This window comes from Primulina tabacum, chromosome 11 (genome assembly GCF_025594145.1).
Source record: "Primulina tabacum isolate GXHZ01 chromosome 11, ASM2559414v2, whole genome shotgun sequence".
NCBI lineage: Eukaryota > Viridiplantae > Streptophyta > Magnoliopsida > Lamiales > Gesneriaceae > Primulina > Primulina tabacum.
Genome location: NC_134560.1, coordinates 36,571,957 through 36,585,723, shown reverse-complemented (window position 1 = coordinate 36,585,723; position 13,767 = coordinate 36,571,957). Strand labels below are relative to the sequence as shown.

The 13,767-nt window shown below is 32.9% G+C and overlaps 2 protein-coding genes across 2 annotated transcripts; both read right to left on the bottom strand.

Moving 5' to 3' along the window:
* Positions 1-209: 209 nt before the first annotated feature.
* LOC142519270 (basic leucine zipper 23-like) lies at positions 210-2,197 on the bottom strand. Its single transcript, XM_075622236.1, has 3 exons — positions 2,026-2,197; positions 708-1,660; positions 210-525 (listed from the first exon to the last, which is right to left on the bottom strand). The coding sequence occupies exons 2-3, from the start codon at positions 1,510-1,512 to the stop codon at positions 500-502; spliced, it is 831 nt and encodes a 276-aa protein (XP_075478351.1). The 5' UTR covers positions 1,513-1,660; positions 2,026-2,197; the 3' UTR covers positions 210-499.
* A 6,912-nt stretch (positions 2,198-9,109) lies between these two features.
* LOC142518920 (protein kinase STUNTED-like) lies at positions 9,110-12,996 on the bottom strand. Its single transcript, XM_075621782.1, has 10 exons — positions 12,157-12,996; positions 11,983-12,056; positions 11,687-11,805; positions 11,461-11,576; positions 10,935-11,381; positions 10,589-10,840; positions 10,346-10,512; positions 10,027-10,254; positions 9,783-9,932; positions 9,110-9,550 (listed from the first exon to the last, which is right to left on the bottom strand). The coding sequence occupies exons 1-10, from the start codon at positions 12,296-12,298 to the stop codon at positions 9,338-9,340; spliced, it is 1,908 nt and encodes a 635-aa protein (XP_075477897.1). The 5' UTR covers positions 12,299-12,996; the 3' UTR covers positions 9,110-9,337.
* Between the last annotated feature and the right edge of the window lie 771 nt (positions 12,997-13,767).

Sequence of the window (13,767 nt, the reverse complement as noted above, 5' to 3'; positions counted from 1 at the left end):
AAACCAAACACTATATAAACAAATATATATGAACTTTCTTAATTGCTAGGCATTATCATTTGTAAGTCGAGATAGACGGTACTACAAGAAATATATATTTGTTTTCTTTTTTCAGTATGAAAATAAACTTTCGTAGTTGCCAGGCATGATCAATTTTCGAGCTTCAAATTTAGATTACGGTTTAAAAATATGACTGAAGAGAAAATATGTAAGCTGAATCAAACAATGATAAAATTACTCGATGTCTTGAGATACCAAGAAAAAAACAGAGTTTTCACAAACCCAAAATCTTGGTACCATCTTCCCCAATCTGATCAACCCACTTCACAATGAAATGCAAATAAGAAACGAATATAAAGGAAATGCCTTGGACCCCTAATTAGCACTCTAAACAAACGTTTAGCTTAATATAAGAGAATCAAGAGCTGGGTTTCTGAAAATGGAATGATGAAATTGAACTAATTCTCAGGGAAAATAATGCATCCATCCACTTGAATCTTCAATTAGCCTTCGCGTTACGTGCCCCTGATGAATAAACAAGAGAAAAGAGATTAATTTACAAGCACACAGGAGTGTCTTAGAGATCACGTGTGCTACACCAGTAAATATATGATGGCGAAGCAATGGGTGTTAGGCTGTAAGGGTTATTAAAGCTCGATCACTCTACAGTTTCAATAAAAAAGAAAGAAGAAGCATGAAAAATTCACCTCTTCTCCTTTTGTTGGTGGATGCATTGCCAATAGAAACACCGTCAACATTCCCGAATCCGAGCTTGGAGACCATGTTCTGAACAGAATTATGAGTCCCCGAAGACTGAAGGCTGTCAGATACACAACCATCAAGATCTTTACTATTTAAAACATCCATTTTGGGTCCGGGACCAAGACAATTACACTGCATTTTACAAGGAGCCATCATATTCGTACTGAAAATGTTAGTGTTAGGAATGATGTTTTGATTCCTAGTGGTCTTCCTGTAAGGGAAAGATCCAATTTCTCCTTCAATCCTCCCTTGAATATCCACAAGCAAGCACTTGAGCCTTGCAATCTCAGCCTCCAATGAATCTTGAACCTGCAGCCTCTTCATTAGCTGTTGATTCAAATCCTTCAATCTAACAACTTCATCCTCCAAAAACGATATTTGTGCCTTCTTCTTTTCCCGGTACTTTCGTACAGCTTCACGATTGCCTGAAGGGAATTTTTGAGCCTTGTCCACCCACTCTGCATTGTCACTGCTGGGCGCCTGAACATCACTAGAGGTTGGCATGATTTGAGTATGAACATGAATACAAGTGTGTGTGTGGGATTTATCAGGGCCAGATGGGTGGCACGCATGAGCATGTGCGCAGGCTTGTGTTCGACCAAAAACATCAGTGCAGGCCTCTGTCCATCCAAGAGCCTCATCGCAAGCCGGTGTCGGACCAAGAAAATCATCTATATCAAAGGAGCAACTGCTCATGTCCAAGCACGGTGAAAAATGCTCACTTGGGAAATCAAACTTTTCACCATCCATTTCCTTCGACAAGATTCTTCTTTTAAGCTAAAATCTTGATGCAATAACAATAACGCAACAAATTTCACTGTGGCTAGAGTCAAAATACGGAATCTTATATCTCATTGGCTTTGGTATCCATTCCTTGTCGTATAAACTCAACAAAGCCCTAATAAAGTACAATAAACCATAATCATTTGGTGAAATAGCAGCAATGGCAAAAAAAAGTTACAACTGATAAATTTTGAAGCAAAGACCGACTAATAAATTCTTGATTAAGGAAACAAAAAGATTAAACCTACGCACTTCAAGTCAAACTACATTTAACCTCAAACCATATATATAATATAATAATAACCCTGAAACACAATAATTAATAAACCAAAAACAAATTTGTTCTACGGAAGGAGTTTACGTTTTGATCACACATCTGCAAACATGCGTTCACAAAATAATTACTCCTAAATTTTAAAAATTGGCACGAACAAAAAAAAAGGTAATCGAGAAGAGAAAGAAAAGAAAGAAGAAACTCACCGTCAAATAAGTACTCATTAAACAATAGAATTTCCAATGATTGAATCTTGAAACCGCATAATAAGGCGGCGGGCAATTGGCGATTGAATTCTTCGACAGCGCTTTGGAGCTTTTTCATGGAATATATGGAAGATGATTGGGACAGGGTGAGTTTTATATTATATATTAGATAGGTTTTTATTTTGTTTAAGATTTAAAAACAAAAAATAGAGATTTATTGAGACTTTTTTTTTTTTTATTATTGTAGTGATCGATCCATTGTCTTAAATAAAAATATCAATAGTTTCACTCACTCTATATAATATAAACTCACCTATTAAAACATTTCTTTGCTGGCGAAAGACATATATAATTTTATTTTAAAATGTTTTTATTTTATATCATAGATTATAATAATACCAAATATAATATATTTTAAAATATTTATAAATATATAGTAAAATAATATTTTGCTTGACAGTTGTGACCAATCTTGTGATAGGTGGTCCTCTTAAACCACTAGTTAGTGGTTCGTTCTTTTGTGATGGTTGAGTGGTTCATTCTCTACTACTTGAGTTGATGGATCACATGTCTTCTTTACTTTGTCGGGAGTCTTTTGCTTTTGTATTGTCTCCGAGGAAAACATGACTCGTGTGGTCTTTTGTCACTTGGAATTGTCTCTGCATTATGTTTTCAGTCAGATTTGGGTCGAATTTCGGTTCTTTCTGGTTCGGGCATTCTAGACATATTTGATCTGACCATCTTCTCACATGTGCCATGCTGCAGAATTTTCGGTGAGTTTCTTTACTCCCCGATAGTTTGCTATTCCACATAAGATTTTATTTCTTTTTAAATATATCTTCTGCAAACTTGTAGTTTTTCTTGTCATAGTATTTAATATAAAAAAACTTTTTACTGAATTTTGTTCAAATTTAAATGGAAACATGACTCTATGAATCTTTTTGAGACATACTCATAAGCCTCATGCTCATAGAGTGGAGATATCGTCTTCAGTAAGCAATGAAAAAAGAGGTGTTTCATTCTTTGATGGATTCTTCATGAACTTCTTGATGTTCATGTCAGGTCTCCTGAGCTTGATAAAATGAGCTTCGTGTAAGTCTTTCTCGGCTGGTTCTGGTGTAGCACTGAAAAATTAAAGCTCCATAAAGTCCCATCTGGACAAGTGGCCGATGTTTGCGCAAGTTTCACGAACAAATTCCTAGATCCACTTTGGTAGTGCTGAGATTTCTGGGAAGTTGAGTGTTGTAGTTTAGACCGATGCAATAGACTCAAATCCATATCATACTTTGACCTCCTTATGATATGAATTTTGTTTCATCCATACCCTCGGATATTTTCAAGATCTATCAACCCATATTGTGGCAGGGTTGGTTCCTATCTTAGCTTTTAATTTCTCTCAATTTAGCTGATATATCTGAAATGGAAAAATTGTAATTTTTTTAGTATCAACCTTAGTTTTTCTTTTTCATTTTGAAGTCCAAGGTTGATCTTTCACTCTTCAATCTCTGAGGTGAATGGTCGACTTGATGGCTCGAGATAAAGATCTGGAGCCTCGAATTTTGCTTGGGCCAACTCATATAAAGATGTTCCCGATTAACACTCATGTTAAGGGTATTTGAATCCCCTGCTCCAGGTATAGAGCCATGTATTCGAAAACTCTCATTTTGAGAAGCCAGTGGTTCCTCAATAGTAGGGAAGATATGTTTTTGCAATACATATCATAACTAAGTATAAACATGAAAACATCTTGTTATTCAATAAGAGACAATACTCTTATCGACTTATTATAGCCTACCCGTAATTTTTACATTTAGGACAATCTTGTTAAATTCATTTTGAAATATTTCAAGTTGTTCCATCAAATGTCTTTGCATTTTCATGATGACATCGACATCAACATTTTCCATTTTTGTTAAGAAATCTGCAATAATATTTTCATGTCAATCTTGTCTTCTCGGGTTTAGATTCAATTATATTTTTCAAGAAAGTTTTTACACGTGTATTATCAATTTTCAAAGTAAATTTCCTAGCAAGTAAAAATAACAGTCATTTCTCAAAATCTCTTTCTATTGCATAGAATTCATTTTAATTATTATATCATTTTATGACTTCTACATCTACCACTGCAATGTCTGCATGGTTGTTCTCCATATAATGTGAGCTTTGTAAGAACCACTGCCCACTAATAATCACTGGTATCTATATATAATATCAAGTCATCTTCATCTATATTTTTAGATGTTATTAAAATATCATCAATATAAATAAACATAAATTTAAAATAATCTTTGAATAGATTATTCTTCTTTCTTTGAAATACATGTGGTACATTAGTTAATCTCATTGGTAAAACTTTACAAATATAATGATCTTGTAATGTGGAGAAAGCTGTGAATTTTTTGCTTTTTTCATTCATCCGAATCTTATAAAATCCAGATTTAAAATCAAATTTAGAGAACATTTTTGCGTTGCAGATACAATTGATTAAATGATCTCTACTGAGTAATTTTATTAATTTCTTGATAATTAATTACTAACTTGAGTTTGTTTTTTTAAATCTCAACATGATTTCTTACTAGAAAACATAGACTGATGTATGATAATATTCTTGTTTTTATTAAACCAATATCTAAATGTTCCTTGATAATATTATGTATATCTTTTTGATCAACAATATTCATTGGGATAAACTAATATCTTACGAACTCATATTTCTCGCCTTTCTTTATTTTAAAACTGTCTCTTTCCTACCATGCAAAGTGATTTTCATTGTAATTTTCTTGACATCTTCTAGGAGTTTCTTTGTTTTTAACTCTACATCTTTTCATGTATAGCTATATTGAAGAGATTTATTTCTTCCAATAGGAGGTTTTGCTATGCTCTTATTTGGAGCATTGGTTATCCAAACTTTTTAGAATATTTCATTTTTGAGGGTAGAAGTTTTTATTCATCATCACGCTTGTTGCAAATTTGGATTAACAAATTTCTATAAAATATCTCTCTTAGTCTTTGAACTATGACTTTATGATCACGTGGTGTCGTGAACACTAATTTTATATTCTCATTTTCTTGATTATGTGCTTTAAACATTTGCAAGAAATTATTTCCGAGAAAAATGTCTGCTCATGTATAATGAAAATAGATCGGCAATTACATTATATCAATGTGTTTGTCCAGCAGCTCCGATTAACATTTTGGAAATCTTAATCCTTTTACATAAGATTAAGACTTGTTTTGAGAAATCTCGTCCAGCAATCTGAGTTAATTCTTTTTCCAATTTTTTTGACAAAACTTCTTTCTGAATCAATATAACCAGTAAATTATTCTGCTTTATAATGTTCATATAACATTCCTATTGAAATGTATAACGAGAATGGACTCGTGTTTATTGAATTTTTCATATTATATCTTCTACTATGAATTTCATTTCATTTTCAAGACATTTCCAAGATTTATGTTCATTGAGAAACTCTAATCCAAGAACCAATTGATCTGGTTCTTTTCCTAGAATTCCTTTAATATGAACTCCCAATTCACCAATGTTTATCATTCCTTGATAATTTCTTACATAGGTTGTTCTAACAGTATATGATAGTACAAGAAAATTAAATTATTTGTCTTGTAATATCCTATATTATTTCGAATTCCCTCTATCATTTTAGACATCTGTGCTTTCATATTGTTGAAAAGCTTTGTGTTACCGGTTGAATTTCCTATCTCCCCGAAGATACAATCTCTTTGGTTCAAGCCTACGACTTTTATTTCTATGTAGAATTGGTTTGTTTTGGATATAAATATATGTTTCCTATATTAAAAGTAACTCGATCCTTTATGGATAAATTGTTTGAGCAACTTTTGTGAATATCTCTAGAATTTCTATAAACTCATTTATAATAAAAAAAATTCTGAATGATGTGTATCAAAGAGCGCGTATGAAATTTGATATGTAATATGGTATAGTGTATTACCTTATTTCATTGGCCTATTTTCCTTGAAGTTTTGATGTAGTGTCAAGGATCAGATAAAATCTCGATCTGCTAGGTTTTAGTCAATTCTTCAATAAAATACTCATACAATATTCTCTGCAGAGATTTCATAATATAATTCCCAGTATCGAATATTAATAATTTGTTTATCGCATATAGCAATATCAATGAGTGAATTTCTTCCTTATTTAAAAGTAGCTTTTATCATGATCTGGACTGCTCCAATATGAATTCATTATATGGTTTGTGCTACTTTTGGCTTGAGTTTTTGTAATTTCTCTTTTATTTCTTCAAAAAGAATTAATTGAATATCCATCTGATTTCTCGTAAGTTCAATGAGGATTGTTATTTTCTTTCTGGAAACATTATAGATTAGATAATGATTTTTGTTTTTTAGGCCAAGATTTCGTAAGAAATTTCTAGTGTCCTTGAGAGAATCCTTGATATATCTGCTGGCAAGAATTTTATATTATTATCTTTTGGACCATGTTATGATATATGATTGTCTGGATAAACAAACCAGACAGATCTTCACGTGTTTCATATCGAAACACTTCGTCTTCAGTCAGAATTTGATTCTGTTCCATCAAGTTCTTCTTGACTTAATACTTCCTCTTCTTCATATATATTATCGTATGAAGGAAGATCCTCAAACTGATATACTTGAATTAAATCTTGGTAATTAACTATATTTTCAATATTTGGAACTGATTCGAAGCGCCTTATTCCCTTTCCATCATATTTTAGACAGTTTGTTGAAATACGACTTCTTGCTCTACTTGTCCAGCAATTACAATATTTAAAACTGTCATTGGCTCTGATGTGGGCTCTTCTGAAAGTTTTCGTTGTTGATATTCATCTCGTGCTTCAAGATGAGTTCGATACTTGTGATGACATATTATTCCTTGATGGTCCATTTTTTTGTCTAAATTTATAAGATTCGGTTTTGTCTAGACCATATTTTTCTTGATTTCCAAGAACTAATTCCATTTTTCCACTTCTAGCATAAATATGAGATCTCAGGCTATTTCTTTTACGCATTTGTGATTTACTACCAATAATTATTGAAAAATCATTTTCTTTACAACATAAAGGAGTACGTTTATTAATACACCTTAATCATTTGTAATTCTTTTTTATAATGTTGTCACATGACACCATTCTGCCAAATTTTCTTCTGGCTAGAGTATTTGGATTTTCATGAATATATTCTCTTATTAGCATTTCTATTTAAGGACTTGAAATTTTGGCGAATAAAAGATGACATATGTTAATTGGATGAATATATGTTAATTGGATGAATATATTATGTTATCAACTAAATATAGAAGAAAAATAAATATAATGAAACTCTGTTGGATTTAAAAATAGAGAAGGTATTATAGATGATTAGTCATAAACTATGAAAATCGCAGCATGAACACTTGATCTCGTCAAATAAAAATTCATTAAACTTTTAGAAATGGGTATGATGAGATCAGTCAAAATCGTCTTGGACATGACTTCAGCAAAAACCAAAGAATCAGTGCCAGACAGAGATCTCTTAGTGAGATAGTCGGAAGAATGAAAACCCTATTTAAAGTACAATTTATAGAGGTAAACTATTTTAACAGTCAATAGACAGAGAAGAAAAATAAATATAATGAAACTCTGTATAGTCTTGAATTACATGACATGTGTTAATTGGATGAATATATTATGTTATCAACTAAATATAGATGGAACTCTGTATAATGCATCTAAATATAGAAGTATTGGTTCTAAAACGGTTTTCTCATAGGTATTTGGTGCAAGAGAATTTGATTTCTCCTTGACTGTATTCCTGCTGGGTGTGATTCTTCCTCGGTTTGGGAGTCTGTTTGGGTTCAGCCGATGTTTTTATCATGGGATCCCATACTTTCCTTCTTTGGTGGTTCACGAGGAGGTACCTTGCTAATTAGGGGTTGTTCACTTCCTTCACCTGTATTTATTTTTAGATTTACGACCTTGATCTTTACAAAAGACTCTGCAAGTTCTTGAAGATCCTCTAGACTAATCTTTTATATGATTGTCATCATATTATTTTCTTTTCTAAGACAGTTTTGATAAGATTGATCATTTTTCTTCTTCAGTTAAATGGTTTTCCACTACTTTGATCTTCATTCTTTGGTTTAATAAGGGTTCGTTATCAAATGATAGTGATAACCTTTGTTATGAGATTCTATTGCTAGAAATGGATTGTTGTTCTACGGTTATATTTTTATTTGAATATTCTTTAAAGTTCCAAGAATTTTTCTTCTTTTTCAAGGATTTCTTCAATTTTTCGTGCTACATAGTATAGCGGATTGTCATAAATTTGTATTGTATCTTGGATTTCTCTAAGATTTTCTGAGAGTTTAGAGCAATCCGAGACTATTTTTAGGAATATATCACTTTGAATCATAATTTTATCTTAGTAGTTTCATTCATTCCTAGTTGTTCTGATATCTAGCCATGGTTAGATTTTCTTATTCAAATATTCCAAAATATTGGAATAAAACCTGAAAATAATAAATCTCGAATTTACTCGTAAATAAATTATATATAAGTAAAATATATTTTTATATACCGATATAATAAAATAAAATAACTATCGATAGTCGGAGTCCAGAGATACTATGTTATCATATGTCCAAAACAAGGTTAATCATCATTTTAGTTTTTCAAAATCTGATACTAATTTATTGATAATTAGGAAAAACGTTCAACATAAAAGTTGTACGTAAAAGACAAATCTCCCGTAAAAAATGGTTGCTTCTTATAGATTTATTTTTACAATTATTGAGTGTAACATTTTTATACAAAAAGTATGATATTGTTATCGATTATTTTAAATTAAGATTATTTTTTTTAGCTTATTTCTTTTTATATTGGAGTAACTACTTTGATCTTTTTAATGGAAGTAAGTATCCTATGCACTGGGTCGACTTTGTCCATATTTAATGCTTGTATGTGTATCTTCATACCTTTTACTTAAAAAAAAAGGAAAGAAAAGAAAAAAATTTCTCATTTTCTTATTCAAATAAAATTGAAAAAAATAATCCCTAAAAAAATTAAATAAAAGATATTATTTAAGCCAATTTGAATAAATTCATTTAATGACTAAAGAATGCAAACCATAAATGGTCCTTGCATATATGGGGACTCTTCCTAAAACATTGCAGCAAAAATCCCCTTTCGGCTACAGATGAAACCACCTCATTCTTGGGTGCAATCTTATTTATATTTTCACTCATATATACAAAAAAATGCCAAAAAAAAATTGAAAAAAATAAATGCTACTCTAAACTTGATGATCTACTCCATCTTTACTTCAAATATTCACCAACTGAATGAGGAGGACTGCTTTGATCCAGACTGCTGAATGAAGTTGAGTAGTCATTCACATCAAGAAATGCAAGACTTAAATGGGATTCTGCACTTGAATCTGGATAAACTTCATCATCGTCGTGATTTTCTGAATAATCGTGCAGTTTTAGCCCGTTCATACATTCTTCTTCTCCTTTGAGGATCTTTAGTATCTGAAATAATCAACAAAGAATAAGGACAATAATCTTAAGACTGACTGGTAACCAACAGTGGACACAAAAATTCTGGTGCTGGCGGCAGCATGGAGACAGAAAATGGATTCTGAGAATGAAGTTTACAGTTTAAAAAATCTGCACATTGAATTAAAAATTTTATTATTTGAGGAGGGCGTTTTCCCTCCAATGGATCTGCACCTGATGGTAGAGATGCCAAAGAGTACCATACCTGACACATTTTGGGACGCAGGCGTGCTGCTTGAGTTAGGCATAAGGTTGCTGCCAGAGCCATTCTTTGCATTTGAATCTCATTGATATTGCCATCCAAATTTGGGTCCAGTATGCTCTTGAAATCGCCATTTTCTAGTTTGGGTTTTGCCTAAAAGTGAAAAAACAATTTAGTATAATGCTCAGAAAAACTTAAAAACAGAGCAAATTTCAGTAAGATATCCATGCGTATTCTTGGTTCTTACCCACATCACTAAGCTTTCTTGATCCTTTGAAATCTCAAGTCCAATAGGTTTCCTTCCGGATAACAATTCTAGTAGAACGACACCGAAAGCATATACATCAATCTTGTCACTTACTTTGCCATACATAAAATACTCCGGAGCAAGATAGCCAAATGTTCCGACTACATCACTATCTGTCAAGAAAGATGCCTTTGTAGGTCCCCAAATAGCCAATCCAAAGTCACTCAACTATTGGAAAAAAGCAAAATATTGGCACTAATTAACTTTTTAATTACTTGTAAAAATGAAAAGTTTTCTACACCAAGTTATGCCGGAGTACCTGTGGTTCTAATTCTTCGGTGAGAAGAATATTTGATGATTTAACATCTCTGTGAATAACGGGCCTTTGACATTCGTTGTGCAAGTAATTTAGTGCTTCAGCGATTCCAAAAGCTATTTTAAATCTTACTGCCCATGAGAGTATTGAACCTCTCGTTCCATCAATACCTGATCCAAATCTCAGATATTAGTTGGAGTTCATGTAATTTTTTAGAATTAAGTTCGCCAATCACGTTTAACTTACCATGTAGATTCTCTTCCAAATTCCCTTTGGACAAAAGATCATAAACAGATACGAGATTGCTACTGCTTTCTACGCATATACCAAGCAAAGGTGTGATTCTTTCGTGCTTCACTGTGGTCATTATGTCAAACTCCAGTATAAAATCCTTCCACGCCTCTTCTGAAGATTGCAATACCTTTATTGCAACAGGTTTACCTTCAGGAAGAACCCCTTTATACACAGTGTTACTTCCACCTTTACCAATCAAATTTTCTGTATTTATCCATACAAACATAGAAAAAGTGAGCCCAAAATGCAAAAGACATTAAAAGAAGAAGAAGAAGAAGTTCTGTGTTAAAAAAGCTACCTAAGGAGAATCCCGAAGTAGATTTCTGGATAAAATCATGGCTGAAAACTTTGCAGGAGGCTGAATTTCGGTCGAGTATAAGTACCAAATCTTTCGGCAGCTCTTGCTGATGTGCTAATTGGTCCAGAGATCTGTGAGGTAAGTTCATTACCCACTGCACTACTGACATTTCTCTTGCTTCAAGTGCTGGTTGAGTTACTGAACTAGCTGTTTGGAGCAGAGGCCAACCAGGTCTTTGTTTCGTAAAATCCTCCACTGGCAAAGAAATTAAACTCAAGGAGCTTCTCCTTAGTTTTGAAACAGAGCTAACAATATCATCCTCTCTTCCATCATAACTAAGCCTGCTCGTTTCCGACATCTCAGATTCTCCGAACTCTGACAGATAATCTTGGAATGTATGGCAGCTTTTTTTAAAATAAAAACTTGGTTTTGGATCGTCACCAGGACCTGCAGAACAATCATAATACGTTCAGATTCCTGTTTAAATCCAAACTGAATTGCATTCAATTTGAAGAAAACTACAGACCTTCAAGGTGACCCATTGAACACCTGCTGAACACAACTTTACCATTGTGTATTGCCATAACCTCTGTGCTTTGAGGCAGCCGTTTTGCACAATATTTAGCAATTGAATTCCACCCCCTTGAAAAAAAAGAAAAAAAACAGATATACTTTTAACATAGAATTACATGGAAAATACAAAGAATAAAAAAAGAAAGAAAGAAACGTAGCAAAAGCCCAAAACTACTCACCGCAAAGCATTGTGCTTAGTTATCCCCACTATTACAGCAGTTGCAGCAAATTTCTTAGCTTCTCTCACCAAAACTTTCCTGATTGAATTCCCTTTAACTACGTCAGAACACAGAGAAACCTGATACAGAATCACCATACAATATGAAGAATTAGTAAAAGGTGGAAAGAAACATCACAACACGGAATCAGTGTCGGCCCTTTTGCTTTTTATCCTCCCAAAGAAGTTTTCAATATCCAATAAAATGAAATATTATACAAAACAATGTGCTGCAAACATTAGAAAACAGAAACTAACCTGCCTTCTGTCGCACAGACCTCGATAGTCTTCCAAATAACTATCCACCGCAGCTTTCTGTTTCGAAATGCAATCTGAAACCAAGAATTTGGTTCAGTTATCACACAAATCCTACACTGTACTGAAACACGAAAAGTTTCACAAAAACATGCTGTTTAGCTCCATTGTTGGTACCAGAAGTTCTGCAGACATGAACAGCAACAACGTTATCTCCCGAATCAGCCACTTTCACAACTGCCCAATCCAGCAATTCTTGAGTATGTTCATCAAATCGAATTCCCACAACCACGTTCTTCCTCCCCAAATTCAACCTCATTTCTCCTTTAGTTTCTTGATCAAAGAGTACTAACAAAACATCCCCAAGCTCTTTCTCTCATTCAAACATGTGCTATAAACATGGAATACTTTAGGCCTTCTTTGAATGGCACACACTCCAGACGACGGAGAAAAATAGGTATTGCTGTTCAAGTGGAGAGGGGTCTAATTTATTGAATTGAAGCATACCCGTCATTATAAACCATCCCCAGTAACATAAAAAAACGAATAACATAATCCAAAACTCCAGTTCTAAAGCCACGCATTGAAAAAATAAAATTGTAAATTAAAAACCCAGCAAGAAACCTACTCGCCCTTTTAAAATACAAGTTGAATTTTCGCAAAAATCAAGAATAACCCGACAACAGGAGCTCACCTAAAGCCATCACCAATTACATTAAAAATCAAGAAAAGACCGCCAAAGATCAAAGATAGACCTACTTTTAACTAACAAACAATTTTAAATTCAAAGGTGGCGGATTAGGTGGTAAAAAATAAAAAAAAAATCCTTCGTAAACACGTAAATTTTACGTATGCTCGCGGAAAAATAACAAAGTAAAATAAAGGCCATTGTCTGATATACGAAGGATCCTGGGAGCCAAGGGGTTTATGTCTGTATAGTAAATTCGTATCGATTTGCGGGAAACCCATGATATCCGGTCACATGTAACCACCGACAAAGAGGCGGAGAACTCTGAACCGGCTATTGCGGGTCGACGGTTGCTTCACACCAACGACCTACGACGTCTTGAAAAGCGTAAAATTTATGAAAAGACGGAATTGCCACTGCATATCCCCTGTATTGATACGAAAGTAAGAAAAATTTCGATTAAACCGAATTAACGTATCGAATCGAGCTAATTCGGAAATTCGTTTGGTTATTTCGAAAATTCTGTTTTTCAATTAAAAAAAATTCGGTTATATCGATTAAACTGAATTAACCGTTATAATAAGTATTATTATTTAATAAATTTTTATTTTTATCAATTTTTATATAATTTTTAATTTTAAAATCAACCCTAATTTTAATATATGGTCTTGTTCTCACTTCTCTAACCGAATTTCTCATTCTCACTTCTCTATACCGAATTAATCGGTTTTAATTCGGTTCGGTTTTTATCGGTTATGAAAATTAATTTGGTAGGTTCGATTATGGCTAAATATTTCGGTTCGATTCGGTTATGACTAATTTGGTTCGATTATCAGAATACTTACCCCTACCGTTGGTGTAAAGTCTACCATTTTGGGTAAAAATATATAGGCGACTTTTACATAGTTCAAAATAATTTCTTTTGTCCGAAGGGACAAAATATTACGCAAATATGGTACACATACAATTAGCCTCACAAACACATAAACTAGTATAACATCGAAATCCATATGTAAATTGTTGAATAAATTTAAAATTTAATGAATAAAAATTAGTATAAAAAATATATGAAATTCGAAACTATAGTTCCATGTGTTAGG

What these genes read in the sequence shown, in the direction of transcription:
- LOC142519270 (XM_075622236.1), bottom strand. Translation starts at nt 1,512, where the DNA reads ATGGATGGTGAAAAGTTTGATTTCCCAAGTGAGCATTTTTCACCGTGC. An exon ending in CACCAACAAAAGGAGAAGAG is followed by an intron (nt 526 to 707) that starts GTGAATTTTTCA and finishes TTTATTCATCAG; the next exon opens with GGGCACGTAACGCGAAGGCT.
- LOC142518920 (XM_075621782.1), bottom strand. Translation starts at nt 12,298, where the DNA reads ATGAGGTTGAATTTGGGGAGGAAGAACGTGGTTGTGGGAATTCGATTT. An exon ending in TCATGTCTGCAGAACTTCTG is followed by an intron (nt 12,057 to 12,156) that starts GTACCAACAATG and finishes TCTTGGTTTCAG; the next exon opens with ATTGCATTTCGAAACAGAAA. An exon ending in TGCGTCCCAAAATGTGTCAG is followed by an intron (nt 9,551 to 9,782) that starts GTATGGTACTCT and finishes TGATTATTTCAG; the next exon opens with ATACTAAAGATCCTCAAAGG.